This window comes from Gorilla gorilla, chromosome 6 (genome assembly GCF_029281585.2).
Source record: "Gorilla gorilla gorilla isolate KB3781 chromosome 6, NHGRI_mGorGor1-v2.1_pri, whole genome shotgun sequence".
In the NCBI taxonomy this organism is placed as follows: Eukaryota; Metazoa; Chordata; class Mammalia; order Primates; family Hominidae; genus Gorilla; species Gorilla gorilla.
Window position 1 is genome coordinate 79,298,250 of NC_073230.2, and position 14,956 is coordinate 79,313,205.

Sequence of the window (14,956 nt, forward strand, 5' to 3'; positions counted from 1 at the left end):
CTTTACCTCACTTGCCCCTCAATCAAAACTGAGTTATCTCATTTCCTAAGTCTGTTTTGCGCAGGTTAAAAATGGGAGGGTCTTTATAAATCTTCTGGAGCTGAGTGAAAGTCACTTGCTACATGAAAGTGAAGTTTGTTTTAAACCTTGAGTCTCTAATTCAGGTTCCTCAGAGGCCAGGCTCATAATGTGAATAAGTGACACAGGACAATGTAGGGTGTGGGGTCGTCCTTGTCATGGTGCTCCATTGACCCTTTATAACTATAGCGTTAGTGCAGTTAGTGTTCTTGTTTCCAGGGGCACACCCCCTTGCTAACTGGACTATGCTGGCACTGGAGGTCATATGAATGATTCATTCAGTATTAAAAGAACAATCAGGCCAGATGTGGTGGTGCAAGCCTGTAATCCCAGCATTTTGGGAGGCCCAGGTGGAAGGATCATTTGAGCCCAGGAATTCGAGACCAGCCTTGGTAACGTGGCAAAATCTTGTCTCTCAAAAAAAGTGTAGAAATTAGCCGGGCATGGTAGTATACACTTGTAGTCCCAGCTACTGGGGAGACTGAGGTGGGAGGATCACTTGAGCCCAGGAGTTCAAGGCTGCAGTGGGGTGTGATCGTACCACTGCACTCCAGGCTGAGCAATAAAGTAAGATCCTGTCTCCAAAAAAAAAAAAAAAAAGTCTTTATACCATCTCCATAGAAAGCACCATCTTAAAAATTTACCCAGGATTTCTTTTATAAAGGTTGTTGTTGTTATTTTTATTATTAAGAAATCAATGATTATTAGTACACATTTTAAACGCTTTCTGTCATTGCAGGATATGTTAGAAAAAAGTTTTTGCTGTAGTGATCTTTAACAAAATAAGAAAAGGAGTGGTTTTTTTTTTATACTTGTTAGGTAAAATAAATAGGATTTTTAAATGCTTCATATTATCCAAATTACATAAAAGTGGCAATCTCATCAGTAAGTATGTATAATACTAAGAGAGCTATTAACTTTTCTTGGTAGTGGTTTTTGACCTTTTGCTGAACAAGTACTTTAAAAATTTTCAAATGCCAGGATGAAGATTTCTTAAACTAACTGTAATTATATGCAACTTTTTCTTTATAATCCGATACCTCACTATCTAAAATATCTTAAATTACATATGATCACTGTTTCAAGAACAAAATCAGTGATAGCACATTTTGAAGACTATGGAATCTAAAGGCTGATTTTGTATGCTCACTAGCACACATGATACTTTTCATGTTACCACTCAGCTTTTGAGCTCTCCTTATTGGCCAATCCCAGATGAGAAGCTTTTTTTTTTTTTTGAGACTGAGTCTAGCTCTTTCGCCAGGCTGGAGTTCAGTAGCGTGATCTCGGTTCACTGCAACCTCCGTCTCCCAGGTTCAAGCAATTCTCCTGCCTCAGCCTCCCGAGTAGCTGGGATTACAGGCACGCCCCACTATGCCCAGCTAATTTTTGTATTTTTAGTAGAGATGGAGTTTCACCTCATTGGCCAGGATGGTCTCAATCTCCTGACCTCGTGATCCGCCCATCTTGGCCTCCCAAAGTGCTGGGATTACAGGCGTGAGCCACCATGCCTGGCCTCACAATTAAGTTTATAACAGGGATATGTTATGAACTTAATATGCTTGGCTATTAATATTTGGATATGTTCTCAAATATTCTAGAACATAGGCCAGGTGTGGTGGCTCACGCCTGTAATCCCAGCACTTTGGGAGGCCGAGGCAGGCGGATCACAAGGTCAGGAGATAGAGACCATCCTGGCCAACAAGGTGAAACCCCGGCTCTACTAAAAATACAAAAATTCGCTGGGCATGGTGGGTGTGCCTGTAATCCCAGCTACTCAGGAGGCTGAGGCAGGAGAATGACGTGAACCCAGTAGGCGGAGCTTGCAGTGAGCTGAGATTATGCCATTGTACTCCAGCCTGGGCGACAGAGCGAGACTCTGTCTCAAAAAAAAAAAAAAGTTTAACTCTAGTGTGTGGTATACCAGTTCAGTTCTGTCCTCATGGAAGTAATATGGCCTTTCATGGGATAGTCACTAATGATAAGTTTAGTGACATATAGTTTATTAAGATAGCTATGGACAGTGTAGGGGCTTAGTCTTGATGAGATTTTAATTTTTGGCTGCATTTGAAATGAACTGGGATCAAAATAGTGGCAAGTTGGATAGAGATTTGCTGTCAAAATTAATATTCAAGAAGTTCTGATAGCTTGCAACCAAAGTATTTTATATTATAACAAATTCTAGATGCTTATAATTTTTCAATTAAAATGGATAAACAGTAAATGTATGGGTTAGAGAAGAACAATGCTTTTTCCAGAAACAAAGTTTTAAAAACTTGTTAATATGGCAATTTTAAAACATACATGAAAGTAAAGATAACGGTATAATGAACCCAACATCATCTAACTTCAACAATTAAGACATGGCTAATCTTACTTCCTCTATATCCCTACACTTCCCCCTTCCCAATAGGTACTGCTCCCCCTATCCCCTGGATTATTTTATAAAATAAAACTCAGACTCAAGTTATCTCACCCATTAATGTTTTACTGTGTATCTGTAAAGGACTCTGCTTTTTTACTGTAACTACAACAAAATGTAAATAATAATTCCAGGTCGGGAGCTGTGGCTCATGCCTGTAATCACAGCACTTTGGGAGGCTGAGGTGGGCGGATCACTTGAGGTCAGGAGTTCCAGACCAACCTGGCCAACATGGCAAAAAAAAAAAAAAAAAAAATTAGCCGAGGATGGTACTCAGGAGGCTGAGGCATGAAAATCACTTGAACCTGCCTCGGCTTCCCAAAGTGCTGGGATCGTGAGCCACCGTGCCCGGCCCAAATTGTTCCATTTTTGGTCAGTGGGAACCTCTTCAGTTTGGCTCCCAAGCCCCTTTGTCAGGGTCTTGCTAGGATGACAAGGTGTTCCAGACTCATCTTACATATTTCCTTTCTCAGACCTTCAGTTGGACACTTTTAGTTTTTTCGTGTTAGAATGGGAAAAACAAAAGATAGAAGACATTTTCTATTTGAGAGTGGTGGCTATTTTAATTAATGCCAGGCCATTTAAAAAGTTATTGAAACATGTTTTTTAAAAATAGAAAATCATAAAAAGTAAGTTTTGTGTGTTTATTTTTTATATTCATCCTTGAAAACCAAATAATATTGTCTCTAAATTACTTTTTAATAATCAAAATCTTATTTTAAGAAAGCTGAAAACTGTACTAAAGCAATCAAATATTCCTTCAACACATTATTTTTTACATTGTGTATGTGTATTGTGTGTGAATTTCTGAGCCTATTTGAAAACAGATTTATCATTTAGTCCATGGTTATACTCAAGGAATGCCAAATGCCATCTGTTCATTCTGGCCTTTCTCTTTAATTCTTGTACATCTTTTGTACATTTCTATTCTTGTACATCTTTTTTTCTCTATTGTTTAGACTTTTTGGTCAAAAATTTAAAAATTTTCTGATTGGCAGTTGGTTGAAAGAGAAAATTTATTATCTAAAGATCTGGAATCAATAGACAGGAATGTCTGGCTTACTACGATAAAGGGTTATGGAGACCAAGGTTTTATCATGCAGATAAAGCCTCCAGGTATCAGGCTTCAGAGAGAATAAATTGTAAATGTTTCTCATCAGACTTAGAGAGTCTGTTCTATTAGTAATTCTGAAAGGGAGGAGGTTATTATGAGGCATGTCCGGTCCCTGTCCCCCATCATGGCTTGAATCCGTCCCTCAGGTTAGCCTTAGAATGCCCTTGCTGAGAGGAAGAGTCCATTCAGATGGTGAGGGGGCCTTAGAATTACGTTTTACAGCATAATTGAACCTAGGAATAGTATCCAAGTTGTAGATAGATATGTGAGTTATACATCAAACACTGCCTTTTACACTTCCATTTTCTTGCCTTCACATTATCAAATTATGAAGAAATAGTATCGTAATATCCTCTTGGCCTAATCATAGAGAGTAGAGTTAACAATTCTCTTGATAAGCAGCAGAACGTTAAGTTCTGCTGTCTGGATTGAGCGTGTCTATAGTAATGATATCAAAGTCGGTCAGATCGCTCTTGATTTTCTTAACTGCTTCTTATTTATGTTTGAGACTATGTAGTTAGATTGATCTTGGCTTATTTTCCTTTTTAAATTTTATTAGGGCTGGGCGCAGTGGCTCACGCCAGTAATCCCAACACTTTGGGAGGCCGATGTGGCTAGATAATCTGAGATCAGGAGTTTGAGACCAGCCTGGCCAACATGGTGAAACCCTGTCTTTACTAAAAATAGAGAAATCAGCCAGGCGTGGTGGTGGGCGCCTGTAATCTCAGCTACTCGGGAGGCCAAGGCAGGAGAGTCGCTTGAACCCGGGAGGTAGAGGTTGCAGTGAGCCGAGATCGCGCCATTGGACTCCAGCTTGGGCAACAAGAGTGAAACTCCATCTCAAAAAATAAATAAATAAACAAATAAATTATTAACTTAGTTTTTCTACTGCTATGAAGTCCACTGAACCCCTTTAAATAATGTGCATGTTTGGCAGCTGGAAGCACTTCAGTCGTTTTTATTTTCTAAGCTAATAGCACAATTTTAAGTCATTTCCTGTCTAATAATGCCTAAAGTGTTTATTGGGATCATCATTAACACAGATAAATAACTTTCCAAAGTCCAAACATATCCAAAAATCCTGTTTCTTACTTTGCATTAATGAAACTTGTCTAATTGCATTAGAGTGACTTTGTGATACATGAATTTAGAGGGAGTACCTAACTTTCTTTCTTTCTTTTTTGAGAGTCTCGCTCTGTCGCCCCGGTCGCCCAGGCTGGAGCGCAGTGGCGCGATCTCAGCTCACTGCAAGCTCCGCCTCCCGGGTTCAGGCCATTCTCCTGCCTCAGCCCCACCTCGAGTAGCTGGGAATACAGGCGCCCACCACCATGCCCAGCTATTTTTTTTTTTTGTATTTTTAGTAGAGACGGGGTTTCACCGTGTTAGCCCGGATGGTCTTGATCTCCTGACCTCATGATCCACCCGCCTCGGCCTCCCAAAGTACTGGGATTATAGGCATGAGCCACCGCGCCCAGCCCTAACTTTCTTATTTAAAATCCACCATGGTAAGCAGAGTTCCAAGATGACCGTAAAAGTACTTGTCCCTTATTTACTCCCATGTTTTCTCATATAGCACAGTTGACTTTATGAAAGGAAGTTCTTCTGTAAGCCTGACCTAATCAAGTGAACTATTAACAGGATGCTGACTTTCTGGAGTAAGAAATTAAACTGATGGGATCTTTCCTTTCTATAATAAACTGCTTTTTTAGAATATAAGTTAGATACCATAAAATTCACTCATTATAAGGGTACAAGCTAATTAATTTTAGTAAACTTAAAGAGTTATGCAATCATCACCATACAACATTGCCATCACCTCAAAAATTTCCCTTGTGACCATTTGCAAATTGGTAGAATCTTAAATTCTTGTGAAAAATCCTGTTAGAACTTGGTGGGCTATACTTTAATATATTATTAAATTTAATTTGCTGTATTTCTTCAGATTTTTGCAGCTTTTTAAATTAGGAAGGTCATCCTGTAGTTTCATTTTTTGTTTTGTCACCAGATTTTGGCACAAGTTAGCTTTCCATATTTTTTCATGTTCTGGAACAAATGTTGTTAAATCTTCTTAAAAACTTTAGACGGCTTAATTATGGTTTTGAAAGTATCACTGTAGAATGTTTACTTCTGTATTTAGAAATTTATCTGTTTTTTATTTTGCTTGCCATCTCTTTTATACTTAAAGGTGTTAGAGGTGTGTCTCATATCTTTATGGGTTCCCCCCAGATTATATATAGTTTACTAACTATACAATATTTTAATTTCTAATGATGTTCTTCTCATTTTTAGAATTCTCTTCCTCTGATTTTACCTATACTTGCCTTTTTGTCTTATTTCTTTTTTGTTCATTTCAATCTTTATAATTAGGCCATTTATTTCTGTTCTTTCACATTTAATAGAAAATACATTAAGTCCATGAGTTAACTTCTAGCAAAGATTTTACAACATAAGTTTTAAAATTTATATATTTATAATTTTCATTTTCTTAATTTTTAAATGGTGTATGTGTGATTTTGTCTTTTACCCAGTTGTTAATTGTAGACAGACTTTAAAAAAATTCGTTAGGTGATATGGATATTCGACATAAAATACTGTTATTACTTTTTATCATAGAGAAGTCTGTTCGTATAATTTTTACATTTTGAAATTTATTCTTATATTCTTTGTTACCCTGGTACATTTTCAGTTGGTGGTAATGTCCCATAGATCCTCTAGGTGTGTCTCTTTAAGTTACCCAATTTACTGTATATTAACTAAGTCAAACTTCATTTTTTAACCTCTGCGTCCTTTTTCATTGTTTTGTTTTCTTGTTCCTTGATTAGTAGAATGCTAAAGGCTCCCACCTTCTTTTGCTTTCTTTTATTATTTAGAATATTTTTTACTTTGTATAGTTTTGTATAATGGTTTGTAACTTAGAACTTTAGTATAGAGGTATGAAAGGTAAAGACTGTACCTTTCATCACTATAAAATGACTTTGACAGGTGATTTTTTACCTATTTATTTCTAACGTTTTGTCTTTTTCCCTCTCTCTTTTTTTAAATTTAGGAGTTCTTTGTAACTAATAAATAATGGGACATCAATCTGTTGATTGATCTGTATATCTGTCCATCTATCTGTCTTACCCAACACAAACCAGATTTTTATTTTTAAATGGGAGCTTAATGTATTTATATTATTATCAGAACACTTTGTTTTACACTTTGCTTTCCTGCCACTTTTCTTATTTTCTTTCCCTTTCTCTATTATGATTTGAGTCCTTTTATATTTGATAATTATTTGGAAGGCAAATATTTTTAACATTTAAATTTTACTAATGGTTAGCTTCAAGATTATCAAATTGTTATTTAAAACACTTTCTCTAGCTGTTGTAGATGATAACAAAAGAACCTTTGATTCTGTGATCCCAGAAAAATTCCTTGCCCTGCCCTTGTGTCCAAAATTTGTTAAAATAATTTTAGCTTTTATTCACAACTTGGCACTGTACACTTAAAGGTACAATATAGTTTTCTTTTTTAAAAAATAGTTTTTCTATCCAACTTTATAATTTTACTTATTGTAGTTATTTTGTGTTTGCTTATTTTGATTCATCAGCATTTTTCATTAAGTTTTTTAGTTTGGTTCATGTACCTGTCATCTGAAATACCGTTTAAAACTTAAAGAATAAAATAGTACAAATTCTATCCAATCCATGATACTTTCCCAATTTGGGGACAATTTTATCTTGAAAAATAAAAATAGTATTTTTCAAGATTAAATACTTGGCTGCTTTGATGGTAGTGTAGTCTATGGGTATATTAAAATTTTCTTGAAAAAGGAGAATCTTTTGAGCTTACTGAAACATTCCCCAAATTTTGCATAGAGTTCATTTACATTCCTACAGAAAAACTCAGCAGTCTGAAAAAGGATATGTGCTACTTTGAGGAACCAAATTTGTGGAAGGAGATTCCATTTGGACAGTCTTCTACATTGCCTGCATAATTCGCATCATTCCTCTCACATTCCAGGCATAGATATATTCTCCACATAATTTATCCTTCTGTAAATTTTGTTTGATGGATTAATGACACCTACTGGGCAAGTAGCATCTTTTTGAAACTCTCCATATCCAAGCTGAAAAGTATGGGATAGCCCAGCTCACAAATGCCAAGCAGATGTGCACAGAATTGCTATACCTTCATGCAGTCTAGGGTGATGGGACTTCGTTACATGTTCATTAGCAGTGACATAACTGTGGATCATTATTTTCCTAATTAGCCATTAATAACAGTTAACACTGTAATGGGATCACAGTTTCAGAATTTGGAGCATATATTGTTGACAGTGAAATCTAATGAAAAACAAACTAGCTTCTTATATTTTATAAAAGATGTTAATCTCATTGATAGAATTACTGCCACTCATGCCAGATACCAGCTGGCTTTCATTTTGCATATTTTGTTCTCATTCTGGTGCCCAAACTATTGAATATATAATACTCCAATGGGAAGAAGCTTCTCACAACAGAGAGTGGGTTATAGTAATTTTTAAATAAACAAGGTCCTGAAGTATGTAAAGGCTGATGGTAAGAAATCTTACTGTATCAGTTATAGGAAAAGCTTTCTTGTAATAGCTGCCATGGATGCTCATACAAATCAATGCAAGCAGATCAATTTTTCTTAGCTCTTTAAATGTTTAAGCCAGCATCTGGCCTTTGTGATATTTCTTGGTTGTAGGTAATAGCTGGGAATTTCAGGTGAAGGATTACAACTTCTGAGTTAGTTATGCTACCCCAAACGATCCACTGGATGTGGCTAAAATGCTAGTTTGAAAATATATTCGGCTGGGCGTGGTGGCTCACACCTGTAATCCCAGCACTTTGGGAGGCCGAGGTGGGCAGATCACCTGAGGTTGGGGGTTCGAAACCAACCTGACCAACATGGAGAAACGCCATCTGTACTAAAAATACAATATCAGCTGGGCGTGGTGGCACATGCCTGTCATGCCTGTAATCCCAGCTACTCAGGAGGCTGAGGCAGGAGAATCGCTTGAACCGGGGAGGCGGAGGTTGCGGTGAGCAGAGATGGCACCATTGCACTCCAGCCTGGGCAACAAGAGCAAAACTCCATCTCAGAGAAAAAAAAAAGAAAGAAAATATATTCATGGGATTAGAAATGAATACTTCTTTGCCTGAAATCTTGTGGTTTAGTTTTAGTACTTTCTGTAGTCAGTTCATTTCTTTGAAATATTGAGCTGTCTGACAGCTTAAAATCCTAAGTTTCCTTTAAACTTGAGCCTGGCTTTGGAGGAGAAGGGGGTGGTGTAGGGGTGGGTTTTATGTAAGGCTCTCTGAAGAGAATTCACTGAAGTGTTTTTTGCTGGCAGGGCTAGCAGGCTGCTTCCTCTCAGTCCTTCTTGGGTTTTGCCCTTAGCCTAGATCAACATTTAGTCAGATAATTTACGTCAGGTCCACTGAAGTCTGTTTTTGTGCCTTGGTAAAGTCATCATTTTCCTTTCATGAAGAAGCATGGAAAAGGCCCAGGTGCAATGTCCAGGTTTTGTTAAGCCAGTTGGATATTAGGAAAAGCCTTGACACTCTTTATAGTCTTAGTTCCCAGCTGGATATGTATCTCTCATCTAAGTTGGGAACTGAGTTTTTATTATTAATTTTTTAAATAGAGACGGGGTCTTGCTATGTTTTCTGGGCTGGTCTCGAACTCCTGGGCTCAGGTGATCCCCCCGCTTCAGCCTCCCACAGTGCTGGGATTATAGGCATGAGCCACTGTGCTCAGCCATAAAGGTGTTGATCAAATATCACCTAACAAGATTATTTTCTTTGTGAACGTACTATAGTCAGGTACCAAATACAAATTTAGAACATATTATGTGGAGAGTACTAATATGCTGCAGAATCATTACTTCATGTCAAATGTAAACATCTAACTGTGCACTGAGAATTATTTTTTTCATCCATACCTTGGAGGTAGTTCTACTTGCCCTTACTTAACTCAGAATCAGTGGGATAAGAGTTTGATACTGCTTATGAATTGGAGGGCCCATGCCACATGCAAACTTTATTATCAGTATAACTATGTTATAACAATAGGCTTTTTGAGCTTGAAAAATGTGTCATAATTAAAAAAATAAATAATAGAAAGAAAGAGCTCTTCAAAGACCATAACAGAGGAGGTAAGATATGAGCTTTAAAAAACATCTTGACATCAGAAGCACAGAGAAGGTAAGGGTGAACATTCCAGAGGGAATATGGTGTGAAAAAAATGCAGAGCAGGAATGGACAAGAAATGTTCAGGAAATGGAGACAAGGCAATGCTCATTGTAGATTAAATCTCTCCTTTATTATCAATATAAAAGTGAAAAATCGAAGAGAATGACAATATTCTGAGCTTTTATTCCATAGTAATAACAAAAGCCTCATACAACTTGCATCTGAATTAACTTAGAATGAGGAGGTTTAGCGTTGACTGAGGAGAAAACTAAGTACTTAAGAGCTCAGGAAGGATACAAAGTAAAATTTTCTGGGCTCCTTTACAGAAGGCTTCCCAGAGAAAGGGATTTTGGAAGAAAGTGATAAAGGTGAATTTCTGGAAAGGATGATAGCAAAAAAGAATGCCTTGTTTTGGAGACTTGGGGAAAGCTGACTCTGTGAATGGTATAACCAAAAGTGAGGTCTGAACTGTAGTCTTTAAAGACTACAAGGAATGTTGATTCAGCCTCACTCTGTTCATCTTGGTTTCATCTTCGCCTAGGCACCATAGCCACTTGAAATCCTGCAGGCAAAAATTTGCTACTTATTGCCTGTTCTATTCTTTGAAGTTTCCTCCTGTCTAGAAAAATGAAGCTTATGTTTAGTTTGAGATTTTCCACGTCTTCATTCATGCACCCATCTCTAATGTTTCTTATTATTGTCTCCCCAAAGGAACTCTGTTTCAAATGAAACTGCTGATCATTTCCCAGCATGTTGCTTTTTCTGTCTTTGCTTTCTGCTTTTCTCCTCAATGGAGTATCGTTCACTGTCCTCTCAGCCATATGAGTTTAATCTACTTTTAAAATCCAAGGCTTCAGAAATCACTTCTCCGAACCTCCCTGACTACTTTTTGGTTTCATTGAACATGTATTTCCTTGTGGTGTTGTATTTGCTTATCTTGTACTGCCTTTTTCTTGTTATATTGGAAACATTGTCAAGGGGCTGTGACTTGTAACCAGTACTACATTGCTTGGTGTTTCTGAAAATGTGGTTGGTGATGATATTGTAGACCAGTACTCCATATATTTATGACTTAGTCTCATGTAGACTGATGGTTTTCAATTTTATGTCTTTGTTCATTTTTATTGGAAAACCAGAGCTTGTTAAATGTGTAGAAACCACTAGAACGTAAACTTCATGAGATGACTTTTGTTTTGTTTTGTTTTTTTTTTTGGTGTAGTACCATATCTTCAGCACTTAGTTCTAGCCCACATGTGGCACTTAATACATTATTTGTTGAATAAGTGCTGATTTAATTTACTTAATCTGTAGGTCTTCATTGGTTCTTTTAAATATGTAGTAAGAAACCTCCAGGATGTTATCTCAATTAACAAGATCATTAGGTGCCATCCCAGTGTTTGAAGGATAACATCACAGCATCTCATCATTTTTTCCTAGGAGAATAAAACTTTATTTTATTTTGCTCTGATTTGTTTCTTTTTTTGAGACAAGACAGAAGAAAAAAGGTAAGAAATCATAGTTGGTGTAATCTCACTTTAGTTTATTCAACATTTTTGGTCTTTTCATTATTGAAAAAAAATTGCAGTGGAACAGAAGAAAAAATTTGATGGAAAGACTGCTTTCTAATTTATGGACCTTGAGGTTTGGCTTTTTAGGTGTTTATTTAAGGCTTGCCCACTCTGTTCTCTACATTGACATTTCATGGTGAATATTTTGCTTTTTCTACCCTCTGTATTTTTTCTATGGCAGCTTGCCTGGCAGTATTCAGAAACTGAGAAGAATATTAAAGATCAGAACCTTAAATTGTTCACTCTTTTTTTTTTTTTTTTTTTTTTTGAGACGGAGTCTTACGCTGTCACCCAGTCTGGAGTGCACTGGCGCAATCTCAGCTCGCTGCCACCTCTGCCTCCCAGGTCAAGCGATTCTCCTGCCTCAGCCTCCTGAGTAGCTGGGATTACAGGCACATGCCACCATGCCCAGCTAATTTTTGCATATTTAGTAGAGACGGGGTTTCCACCTCGTTGGTCAGGCTGGTCTCAAACTCCTGACCTCGTGGTCCTCCTACCTCTGCCTCCCAAAGTGCTGGGATTACAGGCGTGAGCCACCGTGCCTGGCTGTTCACTCTTGACAAGGATCAAAAACAGGAACTAAGAAGCAGACCACTAACTTTTTCCTTTTTTTCTCTTTTCTTTTGCCTTTAGCTCAAGCCAGGACAGAACAGCTGCAGGGACAGTGACAGTGAAAGTGCCAGTGGAGAATCAAAGGGCTTCCACCGGAGCAGCTCTCGGGAAAGGCTCAGTGATGTAAGTTTAAGTAAAAAAAAAAAAAAAAAAATTAACGAAAACCACTAGGCCACACACACACCATTGGTTCAAGTCTGAATTACATAACTTTCCCTCATCTTTAGAACTTTTTGTCTACCCAAGCATTGTGGTTCACATTATCTTTGTATACCTATTTGAGCATTGCAGTTATGGTGTCATTCTAAAATGTCGTTTGAGCAAAAATGTATTTTGACAAATCATTAGGTAGGAGGAACTATTTGTTACCTTAGAAACAACAAGGCCGGGCACGGTGGCTCACGCCTGTAATCCCAGCACTTTGGGAGGCTAAAGCAGGTGGATCACCTGAGGTCGGAAGTTTGAGACCAGCCTGACCAGCATGGAGAAACCCCATCTCTACTAAAAATACAAAATTAGCTGGGCGTGGCAGTGCATGCCTGTAATCCCAGGTACTCGGGAGGCTGAGACAGAAGAATCTCTGAACCCGGAAGGCAGAGTTTGCGGTGAGCCGATATTGCGCCACTGTACTCAGCCTGGGTGACAGAGCAAGACCCCATCTCAAAATAAATAAATAAATTCCCGTTGGATTTCTGGAAGGAAAACCTTGTGAGAATGCGTCATACCTCTTGAGATATCTGTTTGCCCTCTAGATGTGATTTTCATTGTTCTCCAGTCTCCTCCCCACCAACAGGGCAGGTTCCCCCTCTATTGCTTCTGAGAACCACCTACCCCTCTTTGGACTCTCTTACCTTCTTTACTCATATGTCATATATCAGCATTTTTTTTTTTTTTTTTTTTTTTTTGAGATGGAGTCTCACTCTGTCACCAGGCTGGAGTGCAGTGGCACGATCTCGGCTCACTGCAACCTCTGCCTCCCAGGTTCGAGCTATTCTCCTGCCTCATCCTTCTGAGTAGGTGGGACTATGGGTGCACGCCACCATGCCCAGCTAATTTTTGTGTTTTTAGTAGAGACAGGGTTTCACCGTGTTGGCCAGGATTGTCTCGATCTCGTTACCTCGTGATCTGCCTGCCTCGGCCTTCCAAAGTGCTGGAATTGTGGGTGTGAGCCACCACGCCCAGCCATATATCAGCATTCTTAACTCATCTGTACCTCAAGAGCAACACTTGGAAGTTCTTTTGTGAAATGGATCAAGTAAAGAGTTTGTTTTTTTTTTTTTTTTTGAGACTGAGTCTTGCTCTGTCACCAGACTGGAGTGCAGTGGCCTGATCTCGGCTCACTGCAACCTTTGCCTCCCGAGTTCAAGCGATTCTCCTGCCTCAGCCTCCTGAGTAGCCTGGATTATAGGCGTGTGCCACCCCGCCCAGCTAATTTTTGTATTTTTAATAGAGGTGGGGTTTCACCATATTGGCCAGGCTGGTCTTGAACTCCTGACTTCATGATCTGCCACCTCAGCCTCCCAAAGTGCTGGGATTAGAGCTGTGAGCCACCTCGCCTGGCTTAATTTTTGTATTTTTAGTAGAGATGGGGTTTCTCCATGTTGGCCAGGATGGTCTAGCATTAACAGAATAAGTGAGAGAGTAGCACCATGAAAAAAAAGAGATAGCACTTCAGAGTGTCTGAGTATTAAGAATAAATAAAGGATATGTAATAAGAAGCAAAATCCTTTATTTTCTCCATTTTTTTTAAAAAAACACCATACTCTAAAGCAGTGTGCTGTTCATTATAGAGTGCAAGATGATTCATTGAGTTCCAGAAAGAAAATATTAGTACTTTTTTTCTTAAAAAAAGAAATTAAACTTTACTAGTATTCAGTTTAATGAGCGGGGAATAGTTGATGTCTATAATTTTTAAATACGTGGATTTAAGGAGTGTATACTCAAAATTTTTTTAACTGAGAGATGTCTACTAACATAAATGGTTGGAGACCACTCTAGCACACTGAGCAGTTCTCTATGATGATACCACATCCATCTCTCCATCAGCCAAGGTAGACAATTCCGAGATACAATCACATTTCTTCACCTCTCATGAAAATTTGTGAGGTTTATGATGAGATGTTGTATGAGATACTGTATTCTTACAGGAATTAAATGGAATAAAGTGTAATTATTTTTATGTTATTTTAATATATTAGTTGTAGATAATAACCTCCCCTTCTTCTGTGATATAATATCAAAGTTATATAAATAAAGAGTACTAACAGTATTTTACTGTGTGTGTGTTTCTGTGTGTAAGAATATGTTTTATTGTGTGTCCATGTGTCTGATTAATTTTGTGATGGAGCTATACAATCATAAAACCATGACAACTTTTCTTATCTAAGTTGTTAGCAATAATAATTAATGTTTTAAATAGCTGTTTTTCTGAGATTTTTGTTATACTTTTAATGTAAGATCTCATTGACTCTAGAAATTATTCCAGGGTTAGTCAGTCATATTTTCTTCATAGTGTAGAGAAATGAACGCCATGTTAGTTTAGGGGACTAGAGCTGCCATTGGATCTTTTGGCTTGTTTCCTGTAACTCACTTTCTGTTAGATAAAAAGAAATTGATAAAAGACATTCCATATTCATGAATAGAAAGACAGTATTATTAAGATGTCAGTACTACCCTAAGCTATTTATAGATTCAGTGCAATGTCTATCATAATTCCAACAATCTTTTTTTGCAAAAATGGAAAAGCAGATTCTCAAATACATATGAAATGGCATAAGGCCTTAATAACCAACACAGTCTGGAAAAAGAGCAAAGTTAGAGGACTCACACTTACCAACCTCAAAACTCACTGCAAAGCTACAGTTAATCAATACAGTATGGTGCTGGCCTAATATTAGACATACAGACCAATGGAGTAGAATGGAGAGCCCAGAAGGAAGCCCATACTTATATGCCTAAA

General features: G+C 37.8%; 1 protein-coding gene across 15 annotated transcripts in view; it reads left to right on the forward strand.

Moving 5' to 3' along the window:
* The window catches only part of AUTS2 (activator of transcription and developmental regulator AUTS2), a 1,185,632-nt gene that overhangs the window by 505,280 nt on the left and 665,396 nt on the right, over nt 1-14,956 (forward strand). For all 15 annotated transcript variants that reach the window (XM_004045533.5, XM_055392673.2, XM_055392677.2 and 12 more), the window contains one exon: nt 12,019-12,120. In XM_004045533.5, coding sequence (XP_004045581.2) covers nt 12,019-12,120 — 102 coding nt within the window. The remainder of the gene's footprint in view (nt 1-12,018; nt 12,121-14,956) is intronic.